This window comes from Amblyomma maculatum, chromosome 8, assembly GCF_055883805.1.
Source record: "Amblyomma maculatum isolate TAMU_Amacu chromosome 8, ASM5588380v1, whole genome shotgun sequence".
Taxonomy (NCBI): domain Eukaryota; kingdom Metazoa; phylum Arthropoda; class Arachnida; order Ixodida; family Ixodidae; genus Amblyomma; species Amblyomma maculatum.
The window spans coordinates 122148820-122164289 of NC_139351.1; the positions used below are offsets into that span (position 1 = coordinate 122148820).

Here is a 15470-nt window from a genome sequence, read left to right on the forward strand (position 1 = left end):
TTTGTAAAATATATTATGCAAAATGACATTTTTCGGAAGAAGGGCCCCGACGAAGTCGACACAAGTACGCAGTTCAGTCAGTTCAGTGCAGACTTTAAGCCAGTTTTGTTTTGAACGGGAATTTATGTTCAGCGTAATTTGTTTCGCTGCTTATCTCTTGATATGAAAATGTATGGTATCTAATTGAAGGCTACAGAGGGAGAATATTGTCTCTTTAGCCTGTCCCAAACAAATTGTATGATGAACGTAAGTGATGCGTTCCTGACAATCTTGTAAAATCCACTTTTGCGATTCGCTTCTGCTAAAACTCGCCTTCGCATGTTCTCTTCCGAAGTGGGTAAAGCCTGAAGATGGTTTTTGCTTGGAGCCCCCACCAAACCTAAGCACCCGTAGTCGACTTAGAAGAAAACGGCCAGCTGCGAAAGAAAATGATTGCTCTGCGCCATACGACGGTGGTGGCACCTCGAACCAAAATCTAACGGACGGCCCAGACCGCAGCGACGGAACGTGGGTGGAGAAATTCGCTCCTAAAAGTCGCGTAAGCTTCTTTTTTGCCACCTCTGCTACATTCAGTCGTTTTGTGAGGAGCATGATGGGCCAATTTAGGCGTGTTGTCACACCTTTCTATGGCGGTCTTGTGAGTGAACGACAACGTTCTGTTTCCAACTTTTCCTTTTCAGAATGACTTGGCAGTCCACCGAGATAAGGTAGACCAAGTTTATCGCTGCATTGCGGAAAAGCTTGGTTCTAGCGGCAAGGTAATTTCGAACAGCTCTGGTCCCAGCTGAAGCTTGATTCTCCCTAATATATTGATTTTAGAACGCAGGCTCCATCGTACTTCTCACTGGGCCAGCTGGCTCAGGAAAAACAGCAACGCTGAAGTGCCTCGCTTCCGAACAAGGCTTCACCGTCTGCGAGTGGGTCAACCCGGTTTCCCTCACTGCTAGAACTGGTACATACTGAGCTCCCCCCAGATTGCTCTGAACTTTTCACTCCTTAATTCCGTTGTGGCGATTACTGTTGCCAAAGATACCAGCAGTGATACTGTAATATGAGAATGGTACCTTCATTACCCTTAACTGTTGCAATTTAAGGCCTCTCTAACATCTGTTCTCGACGCAGCACAGCAGACAGGAACGTAAACAGAGACGCAGACACAAGTGCTGACTTACAGCTGAAAAGTTTATTGCACAGAAGCTGTTTTATAATTGAGCACCTCAACATCCAGAAACAGCATGAGAAAAACATGAGTAGAAAAGAGGCAGTCAAAGACTCTTACTTGCAAACGATTTCATCTGCTAACAGAAAGGAACTGGATTTCCTTGTCAGATAAAAGTATGAATGGTGCTCTGACACACAAGATTTTATTTGATATGATGTTGAATGCCACAAGCATTTCTCTTATGAGTTTGTCTATGTGGTGGCAGATGACTTCACTCCTTGAAATCTGGGTGACAATGGCAGCATTTTCTGCAGTGAGCTGCTAGATGCCCTTTGACACCACATTTTACATTATTCTTATGTTTGCACAACTGGTCGTTTAAGCACCTGCCCCTTTGCCCATGCACTTTTTATCGCACTTCATGGGAATGGAATAGATCAGTTTCTTGCCACATGAAATAAAATGGTTTCTGGGATTCCCTTTACAAATGTTAGCTTCTTTTGCTCGAGGAATGATGCAGCTGCAGATCTTGGACAGCTTTTTATGCGTGAAAAAGACCACTTTCATTTTCAGTCTTTTGAAACCATGTAATCTTCACTGGCAAGAAGGTAATCATCACAACAGCAATCATTATAGAATCCTTCGTAGCACTACCTGCTTGCTGGTATCCTTCCGTTAGCTTGCTTATTACTTGATTAATGACACGACATGAACCACGCCATTGTAAATCCTTATAGCAATGTTTATTGCTATTGGTCTAATGAGAAAAGCTTGTGATAGTATATTTACCTTCCTCAAAAGGTCACACGCAATTAATGTCATTTGGACGAAACTGTAGTGCAGCTGAATCTTGCAGATCCAGATAGAACTTGACAGCAGTTACCATTTCAGCTGCACACTCTTCAAGAATGGACTGTATCTTACACCTTCGTATCACATTGCCTTATCTACTGTTTTGCTTTAAATTTCCAGCCTTAAATTTTTGTTGGTACAAATCCTTTTATTTGAGCTAATCAGATAAAACTCTGCTGATGCTCACTTGCAGGATCTATGTGCAGTGGCAAAACACTGTACAATCTCTACCTTCCACGCACTTTGGGATTTCACTTGCTCAACTTAAGTTTGCTACCATCTTTGAGCAATCATTACACGATTGTTGACAGCCCAAAAAAGTCAACCTACAGGCAGTAAATGGGTGGTTCAGGAAACTGTGTAGTATGAACGATAAAGTGACACATGGCACCCAAAATTAATATTTCTCTTACCCACCAGATCTGCAAGGTGATGCAACGTTGGAGCCGGGTTGAATGCACTTTGTCTGGAGTAGCTGGCACATGGTTGTTTTACATTTTACATAATTTTTTTACACAAAAACTAGTCTACATTTTCCGGTGATTGCCATATGATATCTACAAGACACATTCACTGTGCTATCCCCGTACTTAAAATGCCTGTACATGTTGCTCATCCGTACCGCTTTATCCTGCTTATTTAGTCAGCCTGTTGACTCATATGAGCTGATGAACATGACCTGAAGCATTATTGCTCTGGTGCTATGTGAAAAACATTTTTTCTGTTTGATTAGTGCATTACATTTTGTACATAGCTTTTGTGGAACAGCAGACGTAACCAGCTGTCCCCACTTGCTGTTTTGTGGTCTTTACAAACATCAAGTATTATTGACCATTGCAAGGTAAGATGCTGCGCTAGTACTATTCCCAACAATGAGTGAAGAGCATTACAGGCTAGTGCAAGGTTTCAATAAAAAGAAAAGCTCATAACGATTTGAGTGACATTATTGGTTTCCGATTTATTTTAGGTTTGTTTAGTCCATTTTTTTTATTTAGCATGTTTATGCTTGTCAATAAGTATATGTGACACTGTTGCCCGTTTTTTTAGAATACAACCAGAACTGGGACTTTGGAGGCGTCACCGGACAGATTGAGCAGTTTGAAGACTTCCTCTTTCAGTCAAGTCGTTACCCTTCTCTTCTGAGCGAGGACTCGACCAAGAGGGTTGTGCTTGTAGAGGTATGACATTATTTATATTATTTGTGTGGTCTACATGGCAGTGGTTTTCAGCAATAAATTGTCATTGCAATATTGTTTAAAAGTATCAGCAAGTGACTGCAATGTGTCATGTTTGTGATGAAAGTGGGAAGACTGGTTTGCATTGAATAAACAAGGCACGGTATTATGGCGAGGTACGAAGTTCAAATTTTAACTTGGCACACAAAAGAGCATGAAATGAGATGACATGAAATTTTGCAGTGAAACTACTGTCATAAGTGCAGCCCATCATTGTCATCACCTGTCTTCATACAGTCTGGCTGATGTTGATTGTGCTGTGTTTTATTTTTGTTAAATTTAAATCTTTTATTTGATTGGCTTTCTTCAGTATGTCTCCTGAGGCAAAAAAAAAAAAAAAAGAAAGAAATCTTGTGCTGTATTGCTTCGATGAGCAGAATGATAGAGAAGTGGCGGCTATCATAGCGTGGCACTGCACAGTTTTTTTTTTTTTTTGGTATGTGCTTCTGTAATTCTGTAATGTTAAACTACAATCATTGCTACTTGTAACTTGATTGAATGTTGACTGCCTTTTTCTTTGGGGTTATTTTAGCTTGGCCTATTTCCCATCAATCTGTGACAGTGTGGAAAAATGCACTGCTCAATATTTATAAATGGCTGTTGATGTCCAGAATATGTTTCAGGATGCTGTTTGAACCATGTAAATGTGTGTGTACTGTTTCAGGATCTGCCAAATATTTTTATCAGGGACCCGGGAAGCTTGCACATGACACTCAGGTAAGCGCCTCATTACGGCAGAAAGCAGCTGTCGTATGGAAGACTTGACTTGACTTTGCTATGTCTTAGTGCTTATGTTAGCTTGTTAGGCAGAACTTATTTACAAGTAGTTTTTCATTTCTTCTTTTAAGGACATGCTGTCGGGTCTCTATTGCACCTCTTGTATTTATAATAAGTGACTCGGCTGACAAGCTTGAACATCGTCTCTTTCCCGAGGACATTGTGCAGGAGCTAGGAATTACCAAGATCACGTAAGACCACCTCTTGGCTCTTCTGCTGGGAAGGTTGCCAAAGGGAAGGCTCACTTTGTGTCTTGATGCAGGTTCAACCCCATTGCAACAACCTTCGTTGCAAAAGCACTCTGCACACTGCTTGACCGAGCTGTGGTAAGTTCATTTGCAATCCTGCCTGTGCTCAGCATATAAGCCGATTTTAACACAATATAGCTTTGAAGACGCTACTCGGTGGATATTCCTGCATTATAGTCAAACCCACTCATAACAGTGCCGCTTTAAATAATATATCGACTACTTTAACAATGGACAGTCACAGCACTGTCAGCTTTGCCATGTGCTCTGTGGTAAAATGACCTGGATATATAATAATGCTATAGCAGTAGATTATTGTTTATAACTATTAAATTTGGTCACTTATTGCCAATTCTAACAAAACAAAAAAGAAATGACTCCAAAATGAATGACGATAGGCAAGAGTAAAGCATAGGTTTTGCAGCGGCTTCTTCAAAAATAGGGAGCTTGCTTGAAGCAATGCATGCTGGGTAATCGCAATGTTGTCGTGGCTAGCAACAGAAATGTACGCAACGTAGCAAAGCTGTGCAGTGAACTGACAGAGTGCCTTGTCATTTTTGACGGTCAGCCAAAAAAGCACGCGGTTATTCGTGCGCTACCCATTAGTGCGTGTAAAATGTCTGCAAATTCCTCGGAAACATGCATCGAGGCTGCCCCAACAGATCCGTCACGCTATCAGAAAAGGTGGCGTAGACTCGTTCATGCTCCGCGCGGACTGCACTGTGGGCATGGACTTGTGGCTGCCCGTCGACATCGCCGACATTCATGATATCGTCTCGTGACTAGTTTGCAACTTGCCCCGATAGACGTCCATCTCGCGTCTGTTGGCCCATGCAAGCCATTCGCGTCGGCGTCGCTCAGAGCCTCAGAGAGCTCATTTACCTTCTCGCACTTGCAACTGGCCTATCCGATCGCGCCAACATAGTCTGCGCGTATTACACGACCATGTAAACGCAGCTGTGCTGCAGTGTGGTGCTTCGGCGTCTGCTGCCAGCAACGACAACATGGCAGGTTGCACAGCATGCATCACTTCATGGAAGATCCCTATATGGCCAGGACAATTCGCCAAACTAAAAAAAAGCCCGCTGCAGCTGGACTCCCTGCGCGGGGAAGTGCAATACACTCTAGCCATCTCGTCGTACGACAGTGCCTACAGAAAGAACAAAGATCACTCCGTCCATCTTTATCTGCCTACGTCAGTACATTTCGTTTCCCAAAAAACGGTAGTCTCCCCCTCTTTTCAAGCAGACCATGTCAAAACTGCTTTGTTCAAAAACAATTTTTATGAGTTTATAGAGAGCATCGCTAGTGATAAAATTTTGACGGATTCTGTGACTCTTCTGTGAGGTGACTCTTAGAAAAACAAGCGAGTTTGCAATGTACACAGTTGTGCACAAGTTGCCTTAGGGAAATACATGAACAAATACACCTCTGAAGAGCTCTGAATAGGAAAAATATGCACAAGAATAAAATATCATACACAGATAAATAAAACAGACTCCTAATCTTGCCTCAGCACATTCACACATGCATACACACGCACGCATGCATGCACACACGTGCACATACAGTTCCCGAGTCCCTCTTCTCTAATATGTTTCTCTTCTTGCTTCCGCAGCAGTCCCAGACCATCACTCACGAGCCTACTCCCGATGACATTGACAGCATTGTTGCAGCCAGCAATGGAGACATTCGCAGTGCCATTAATGGCCTAGAGTTTTTTTGTTCTCCTGGGCAACGTAGGTTTTGCCCTTGTGGGCGTATTTGTTCCCGTAATGCTTTTCTGGAAGTTTAATTCATATACTACACTATATGGCAGCACTCGGGAAAACAGAATATATGCAAAATTACAGGCGCAGTTCCCGGGAGGAGCAAGCCGGCCACAACACGTCAGTGGAGCGGTGCCACCAAGAAACGGCGGAAGAAGTCGGTCAAGCCTGACACTTATGGCAGTGGCATTGGGCGAGATGCACCGCTGACTTTGTTCCACTCGTTGGGGAAAATCTTGCACTGCAAGCCAAAGCAAACCGAGCAGTCTTCAAAACTGGGTTTGTCTTGTTTACATGCTAGATAGATACTAGTGATCGAAAAGAAGCAATGCAGCAATTGAACAAGTGAAGGTGTTGTATAGCTTATTAGAGAACCCGGATAGATGCTAGTGATCGGAAAGAAGCAGTGCAGCCACTGAACAAGTGAAGGTGTTGCATGGCTTATTAGAGAACCCCGATAGATACTAGTGATGAAAAGAAGCAGTGCAGCCACTGAACAAGTGAAGGTGTTGCATGGTTTATTAGAGAACCCCGATAGATACTAGTGATGAAAAGAAGCAGTGCAGCCACTGAACAAGTGAAGGTGTTGCATGGCATATTAGAGAACCCCGATAGATACTAGTGATGAAAAGAAGCAGTGCAGCCACTGAACAAGTGAGGGTGTTGTATGGCATATTAGAGAACCCCGATAGATACTAGTGATCGAAAAGAAGCAGTGCAGCCATTCAATAAGTGAGGGTGTTGTATGGCATATTAGAGAACCCCGAACGGGCTCCAAAGTTGTTCAGAGACTGTACTGATTCTTTTCACCTTGTTATACCTGACGTCGTGAATTTTCGTTGATTCTTTGACTGCAGTCTAGCTGAGTTGCATTCACAAGCTGTATTTTGTTCTCTTCTTAGCTTATTCAGTTGGAGAAACTACAAATTTGTAGTCCTGGCGAATTCCAGTGGCAGATGTGGAGTAATCCATCCTCCATCTCACAGCAGAATTCCTTAAGCAGAGTTCCCGGCAAAAATCTGTGTTTAGAGCATTCATGCACAGGCGCTAGTTGGACGAGGGCTTTCATCTAGTGCTGACATCAAGAGTAGCCAGTATTTCTTGTGATTGCCCACCAAAATTGTATGCTGGACAGACAAACTGATGTACCAAAAGGGAGCACAGCCATTTAGTGAATTTGTGACACAGGCTTCTGGTTTAAGGCATCGATTTCACTGGAGCAGTCTAGGGTGGCTTTAGATCATTTCCAGCCTGTCAGTTTGGAGCATGCAGGGTGGAAACGGGTAAATTAGTAACGGTGATTCATGACATGTGTGAGTAGCGCAAAACAGGACAATGGGAAAAGAATGAAGTACAGAACATGGCACCTCTGTCGTGTTCTTCGCTCTTTGTCTATTGTCTTGTTTTGCGCTACGCTCTCTGTAATGGAACACATAGCCTGTGATTTTCATTGATTTTTATGATAACCTTGCTCTGAAAAGAGCAAGAAAGGTAGGTCAGAAAGTGCTCTGAATCTGAGTTTGGAGTTCACAATATGAATGCCCTGCATTCTTTTTATCTACTTCCCCTTTTCCCCAACTGCAGAAGCGGGTGAAGTTTCAAGTGCTGACCTGTCACTGGTGGCTGCAAAGGATCTAAAAAAATTCTTTAACCCTGAGGTATCTAGCCTAAACTTGATACTGTTAAAAGAAGCGTCTTTCGCCTCTGTCGTGGTGTCTTTTTGCCCTTTTTATTCGAAACAAGCTCGTTGATACATTCACATAATGCAAGTTCTTATCTGATGGATGCTCTCTCATGTGTAGAGTAACACTGTATGCAGGATGCCTCCTATTTATTTTTAATTCTTTCCTCTCCTTTATTTTTTGTACAGACACAGCTACACTTTTCTAGGTATTGGTTCCAGACACCCTTAGGAACAGTGTTTGCTGAGAATAAATGGAGCGATTTGCGAAGTCTTCACCTGCAGTTTGTTATTGTTGCGAAAGGTGTTTTGCTTGGTAGAATGTGTAGCGACAGTGTTTGTACATATACTCCGTTAACAACTCGTCGCCATATAGTCACCTCGGCAAACAAACAAAAGAAAGAGGCAGGAAATTTACAACTGACAGAAGTAGTGGAAAATGAAAGTGGATGGTGGTGCCGTAGTCCTTTAGTGTTGTTTTGCCTGAGCAGATTGTCTTTGTCACCGCAAAAGCATAATACCACAAGTACATATTTCTCCCTAGGGTAGGAAGTCTGAAAGTGTCTTGGTTTGCACCACCTATAAAGGGCAGATGAAAAAGAAGGCAAGCTTGAAGAGGGATATTTCGGGCATCTGCAGAGCTGTGACCAATGAGGGAACTAGGCGTCTAACACATTTCGGTTGAGATACTCTACTATCAGCCTGGAATGAACGCTAACAGCACTAATGAACAAGGCAAAATTATTTCGCCTTTCTACATTCAGCTTGACTATACAACTGGCGTGATTCCTGTTTCTGCGTTATGAAGCTGGAAGAGGACATATTTGTAAACAAACCGGTAATGAGCGCCTCGCTGCATAGTAAATAAATATGGCACATGCATGTTTGTGGTTTATTTCTGCTCAATAATGCACATTGAAGTGCGCAGGTTGACATGGGATGGTTTGTGCGTTCGTGAAGATTGTGGAGAACAGGTACAAGAACTAGACAAAATCAGGCGCCGGTTGTGCGGAGAACAGGTAGTAGAACTAGACAACAACTAGAGAACTTTTAGGTGCCGGTTGTGCTCTTCACATATTTTCCTCTCATTCACGCAGGACGTCTTTGAGCGATCAGGAGTGTCTGGACAGACATTCGCCCTCTTCCTCCACCACAACATACCGGACTTCGCTGCCGATGTTTGCACAGTGGCTGAATGCTGTGAGTGGTTCTGCCACGGTGACGTGCTGTTCTCCGAATGGACTGTGAGTAATGGACCACATTGACTAAACCGCACAGTGGTGTAGGAATTAGTTAGTGCCCTGGGATCAGTTTGCTACTCCTTACCTGTTACTTTCTTTGGCAGAGTGAAGATGTAATGGAGAACTATGCAGTGTCTGTGGTAACGAGAGGACTCATGTCCAGCCTTTCACAGTCGGCTACCAAAAGTGCTGGATGGAAGCCCCTTGGGAAGCCACAGTGGTCGGGCGCCCTGAGAGATGTAAGCATTGCTGGAGTGCATCGTGTATCCATGACTTTGAGGTGCATTTTCAGTAAAAAACAAAACAAAATGAAAATGTCCACGCGCTGTGAGGATACAAAACTACAAACCTTAGAGCAAGGCTTATAGTTTTTTTTTTCTGCTGTTTCTTCCTTTCATGTGCTCAGATTCACCTGAACATAGAATACAAACTGGGGTTGGAGAATCTGAGATCAAAGTGTTTCCATGCTAGCATTCTTAGTGCCAAAGTTTTTGCACACCTTTCTAATAGTAGTAGACTCCTTTTAAGACTTGCTTGGAGGGACCAGAAAGTTAATTTCATCTTATCAAAAGCTCATTCTAACGTAAGTGCCCCTTAAAGGGGTATTTGAGCATGCTAGGTGGGTCCAAAACATTACATAAACGCAGGTAATAGAGTGCTCTTCCAGGCAGAAAATACTTGCGTACAAAGCATTTATTGCGCAATACACGTAGAGCATATGAATCAAGCTCACTTGATCTAACTTGAAAATGGAGCTGTTCCACTTCCCTTTTTTTTTTCACAGTCTTTTTCATCACCATATCCCGTGGCAGCAGTTAATTTGTATGTGCTCGTTTCTTCTCTGCACCGCGGTAAAGCACGTTAAGACACTGTACCTGCGCAAAATGTGTCCCTGTAGTATTTTTTGAAAGCATGAATCCAACGAACAACACTTCGAGCATATGGTGCATTTTAATTTGCAAAATGCAACGCACAGTTTGTGATGCATGCACAGTGCTGAGATCTAATCATATTAGATCTCTGCGTCATATCGCAGGCGCTGTGGTGTGCTGCCTTTTGTGCACCGGAAAGGAAGCTCGACCTCAAAAAACGCGTATTTCCGCAATGCGACTTCTTCGCAGCTTCGCATGAATACACATTGAAGCCTTCCTGTGGAGATGCAGGTTCTTACAGCATTATACAGGGTGTTTCACGTAAAATTTTCTGCAGTTTTAAAAATAGGATTTTTGAGTTAGATGATTACTTTCTTCGGCATAGCATTGGCAGCAGTGGTGTGATCAGAATGTAGCTAAGAATGTTAACAGGCTGGTGAGCTAATATTAATTGGTTAACTTTTCGACTAATACTGTTAGGCTGTTCATTACTTGAGGTTTGTAGCCAGCCGCAACTATTATCTGTAGCAGTTTTTAGGTTTTCAGAAATGCCATTCTCGTCACCGCTACAGTGTGAGGAATTTTAGAGCTGCTTTTGGAGGAAAGCGAAAGTGAGCGGCTGGACACGGCACTGACCATGTCTACGAGCGCGCGTCACAAGTGGTGCACCTGTTACTTGCTCCTCTCTTGTCACTTCCAGCCATACTGTTGTGAAAAGAAACTATCAGACAGGCGTGACACTCTTTGACGCGCACTCATAGACATGGTAGCTTAGTGTCACTCACTTTCACTTTCACCCAAACGTGGACTCAAATTTGACGCGTTAGCAGCGACAGTAATCGCATTTTCAAAATTGTAAAGAGTGATAGCAACTATTGTAGTTTACAAATTTTAAATAAATGAAGAGCAACAAAATAATAATTAAGTTAACTGTTTAATATTATTTAACCAACCTACTATATAGTTGAGCCATTTCGGCTGTATTCTGATGCACGCCACCACTGACAACATGCCGAAAATTCGCTCTTCTAGCTAAAACTTTATTTATTAAAAAATTGCAAAATGTTTTAGATGCAACACATTGTATGTGTATATATATATTTCTTCCCTTAGTGCTGTGCAATAGTCCCGTGAGTGCCATTTGTAAGGTCACTGTTGCTCGCAGTCACTGCAACAGTTCATATTAACCAAAGCGCACACAAAACTATTCATACTTAAGCGGATGTTTTTTTTACACTCAATCCTAAGGAAAATAATCCAATTTGTTTCACATTGTTCATCTTATTTGAATATTTGCTTTAACCAAGTTCTTCGTAACGAAAGTCTACTGTTCTCGTGACACTTCTGCCTCATGCGCTTTTATAAGAAGGCTTGGTACACTGGCAAGAATGATCGTGCTGTGGCGATTGAAGTGCATGTTATCTGGTTGACAAGACAATTTGCATACATGGTCTTGAAGATCCCTAAAATCTTGGCATTCAAAACACATGCAAGAGCACCCAGAAAGCACTAAACTTGGTTCTAAAGTTTTATGATTTTCATAACTGGGCAGCCCCGCTCCACAGGCAAGTGTTTGTTCATTGTAGATCAGCAGCTTGCCGCCCTTTAATTAGTACTTGGTATCTCTCGTTCTGTTCCCGAACAAAACTTCATTTAGTTTAGTTTAGGGTCAGAACCAACTTTTACTCACCAAACTGTCGAGGAAAGTGGCACTTTTGCTGAAGTTTGGTGCCTCTACTGTGCCAAACTTCCTTAGAAATTTGCTACAATAAAGGCTATTAAAAATTTCATGAAGAGCTATTTACTAAAACTAGAAAGCGCACACAATCAATAAGTGTCCCATCAATCGGCACTGCAACGCAAAAGTTCTTTATTAGCACTGAGGATATGGGCGATCGAAAATGACTATTCACTTATCCCCCCCTCAATTCAACCGATTCCGACACCCAAGAAAAAAAGAAGTGAACATGCTGCAACGGCACCTTATCAAGTCCTGAACCGCCCGCATAACTTGGAGCATCCAGAGAGCATGTACACTCAGAAAGCCCGTGTGACGTCATGTGGGAGGTTTGTGTATGGGGCGCGTGGGGTTGTGTCACCCCAATCAGTCGCCTGGAGCACTTAAAAAAATTATTTGTAAATTATGCGCTCCACGCAAAGCTTTCAAATATGACTCGAATACTCATAAGGACCACCTCTATGGATTTCTAGGATTAAAATATTGTCCCAAGTAACATTTCTGGGGCACTTTCAGGAACTGATTCTGTTTCTTGACTTTTACTTTGCGAGAGCTTGTTAGGACACTTTTCACACCAGTGGTGTTGTGGCATGATGGAAGAAAGCAATGCTATGAATTTTTTGGGTATTCATCTATGCTTCACTCGTTTCTTCTTGCTTTTTCCATTTCAGATAAAACAGAAACTATATGACCTGAGAGTTGCATTTAAAGGTAAGAAATCCCATTTTGTCATTTGCATTACCCTTCAAAGACAAGCTTTGAAAAAGTATTTGTCGATGAAGGTAAAAATTCTTGCATTTCTTCTATGGCATTTGCTTGACTTGTTTAAAAGAGCATTGGAAGGTTAGGTAAAGCTTGCACAAGGTGGTGTGTTAGGTGAAAGACAAAAATAAAGGGCTTTTTTGTAGATGTTAATGTAGTCTCTAGCTAGTTAGCTGAGCATCGCTCCAACGAGTCTACCACGTGGCCATTTGATGAAAAAGCACTGTAGTGTCCACTTCACCACCTTCAGATTAAACTTGGTATCTGAGAATAGGGATGTACAGAGATGTATGGTATCGCCTGAAGTGCTTACCAGTGCATGAGGCATGTCACGGCATTTCACGATGCTTTTTAAAGACGTCTAGTGCAAATAACAGGCTGACACCTGATTATGCTACTTTAATGTTGAAGAATCTGTTAAGAGCTTTCTTCATGGGCGTTAATTTAATACGGCAGATAGAAAGTAGCAGTAACTAGGAGTAACATCTCACAGGTAAATCCGTGGCTTTGTTTGCATCGCTATCCATGGAAATGCGCAGGTATACACAGGCCCCTGTCGGCTCTGTGCGTTTTCACACTAACCGTTATCCAAGCAGCGACTTTCTGTTTATTGAGAGGTACAAGCAGATTGGAGAAGTTCCATTTCCAAAAAAACTCTTGGGCCATACACATTAACAGGGCTCTACTACATCGACCGAAAAGGAAAAAATAATAATAATAATAATAATAGTAATTGGGTCGCAGGAAGGGAAAGGCACAGTATCTGTCACACTTGTTTCTCTGGACACCTGAACCGCGCAGTAAGGGAAGAGAGGAAGGTGGGAATGAGAGGGGAAAGAGAGGAAGAGGAGCTGTTGTGGAGGGCTACGGAGTGATTTCGACCACCTGGGGATGTTTAACATACGGTGCGCTGCTATCGCACAGCACACGGATGCCTCTCCGTTTCGAGACCAACTAAAATTGTGTTTTCTGACAGTGAAGAACTGTTTTTGTTTGTGTTTTTTTCTTTATGAACCTGCCAATCAGGGCAACACAGCACAGGGCGAGAACTGCAGTTGGACAGGGTGCCATACTTGGCCATTCTTCGGGAAAGTGGCGCACAACTTTGTGAGTCTTGTTTTCAGGCTTTAATAGTCTTCTTTGTCAGATTTGCTTTCAGCATCGTTCCAGCTTGCACTATATATCGATTACATGCTTCTCCTTATCCTACTTACTTAGCGAACTCCCACAGACTACTTGTTGAAGAAATTGGTGTGCTGGCGAACAGGAGTTCTTTGCGGTGAGTGTTTACTATTCAGTTGTGTTCTCATGTTGTGCCCCGAGTGATTTTACTGAAAATGACACATCATATCTGTCAGCTTTTCTGCGAACACCAGCTGGAGCAGCCTTCGTGAACAAGACATGGCGGATGACAGGCAGGTGGAATTCTCTGTGAACTACACATGCAGAAGCACAGAAGCAGTTCCGGACGGTCCATGCTACTCGGATGAGGAGGTCATCATCGAAGAGTATGATGACTGACTTGAGGTTCCAGCTGTCTTCTTTTACCTCGATTGCGACCTAGTTGCAGACTGCGCATCTCGCATAATTGCGGATCATGCGCCTTTCTGAAACAGGTGCAATATTAGGGGTTGATATTCTCTATCGAAGGCGGCATGTTTAGGTGTTATTAAATTAACTTTTGTTGTTGTTGTTCAAATTAATGCCTTGCTCGCTTATAGAGTTGTACAGAAGTTAGTTTGAATTTTAGCATGGCCTTATTTATGTAAGTATCTGATGAAACACTAAATTCACAGAAAGAGGTGGTACATCTGTCGTAAAGGTATGGCCAGGACGTAGTATATGTGCATGCCCCATTTATTCGTACAATGGATGTACTCTAATGACGAGCTTACACATTACTTTGGCAAAAATGATATATTTCCACACGTAATGACTGCAACTTTCAGATTTTTACGATGTAACAAAAGCATTCATTATGTATTCGAACACGTTAGCACACTGCACTACAGGCCCTTTTGGTTAGAGTTACAGCAGAATCTCGGTGATATGAATCCAGCTGATACAAGTTCAGGATCATCAGATTCATAGCATTTCTTGGTTGGAGTGCATTTTGTATGTGCGGGATCTTGGGTGTTTCAGTTTCTTGTGCCACTACAGATGATACAAACTTGAGAGCCGCGACCGCAGCCTTGAGCACTGTTCACTGCCCAGTTATTGTAGTCTCTGCGTTCATTAGGCATGCTTTATGCTCTGGGAGTACTAACTTGCAGTGGCTCACGAACCACACATCATTGAGTGAAGTTGCCAGCCACACTTTTCTCGCAAAATGTACTGAGCTCTGGTCATATGGGCGTAAATGAACACCACCATTCGCGAACAGGTGCACGTGAAGGCATTTCTCGTGCTGCGTACGGATTTCTTGTTCATTTTGACGGCACAAAATTTCTCACGACCTGTTGCGATTCATTTTGTTGAGATTCTGCTGTAGTTTTCATTCATTCATTGGAGTTAGTGTTGTCTTTCTGTTAGCATAGTGCTGTGCCATTGTCATCGCTCCCCACATGTTTTGGAATGCGTTTTTGTTTCCATGCTCTGTTGCACCTTGTAAAGCATTGCTGGAAAAGTAAAGTTACCTGGTAAAGTAACTTTAAATGCCTTAAGATGTCTTCATTTGGCTCCAGTAGCATCACAGCCTGGAAGTTAACAGAACTCCAGCATGAGTCATTGTTATTTGGTTTGCTAGGAGAAGCTATTGCCTGAACCTTTATTATATATCCTAGAGCTTAAACAGGCACCAAAAACATTGTTTTTTTTTTTTTTTTTGTCCTCAAGGCTTCCTCCCTCTTCAGCTGTACCACAGTGTACTGAAAGCTGCACAAATATGCTCGTTACATCACCTGCAAGAGTCACACAGCCCCCGCACAGCCCCACTAAGTCCACAGAGCTAGACCAAATGTTTTTTTTTTTTTTAGCCGATTCTTCTTCCTGATATGTGCAGAAGCGTTCTTTTCTCATTTTTGAACAAAATAACCAGCCATTACTGCTGTGTTCCTTTGCTTGTGAGTGGAGTGCTGTCTCGCAGAAATTGAGGCCTAAGCTGCCGCATCTGACAAATGTGTTAGCCATACAG

At 42.6% G+C, this 15470-nt stretch overlaps 1 protein-coding gene across 1 annotated transcript; it reads left to right on the forward strand.

Annotated features, from left to right (window-relative positions):
- The first annotated feature begins 8 nt into the window (after positions 1 to 8).
- On the forward strand, positions 9 to 14983 carry Rad17 (Rad17 checkpoint clamp loader component). Its single transcript, XM_084577492.1, has 17 exons — positions 9 to 246; positions 335 to 538; positions 681 to 758; positions 820 to 952; positions 3062 to 3192; positions 3914 to 3966; positions 4098 to 4217; positions 4289 to 4352; positions 5893 to 6013; positions 6128 to 6322; positions 7628 to 7701; positions 8822 to 8968; positions 9070 to 9204; positions 12247 to 12286; positions 13364 to 13444; positions 13556 to 13616; positions 13696 to 14983. Exons 1-17 carry the CDS (start codon positions 238 to 240, stop codon positions 13856 to 13858), a joined length of 1809 nt encoding a protein of 602 aa, XP_084433618.1. The 5' UTR covers positions 9 to 237; the 3' UTR covers positions 13859 to 14983.
- Positions 14984 to 15470: the final 487 nt, after the last annotated feature.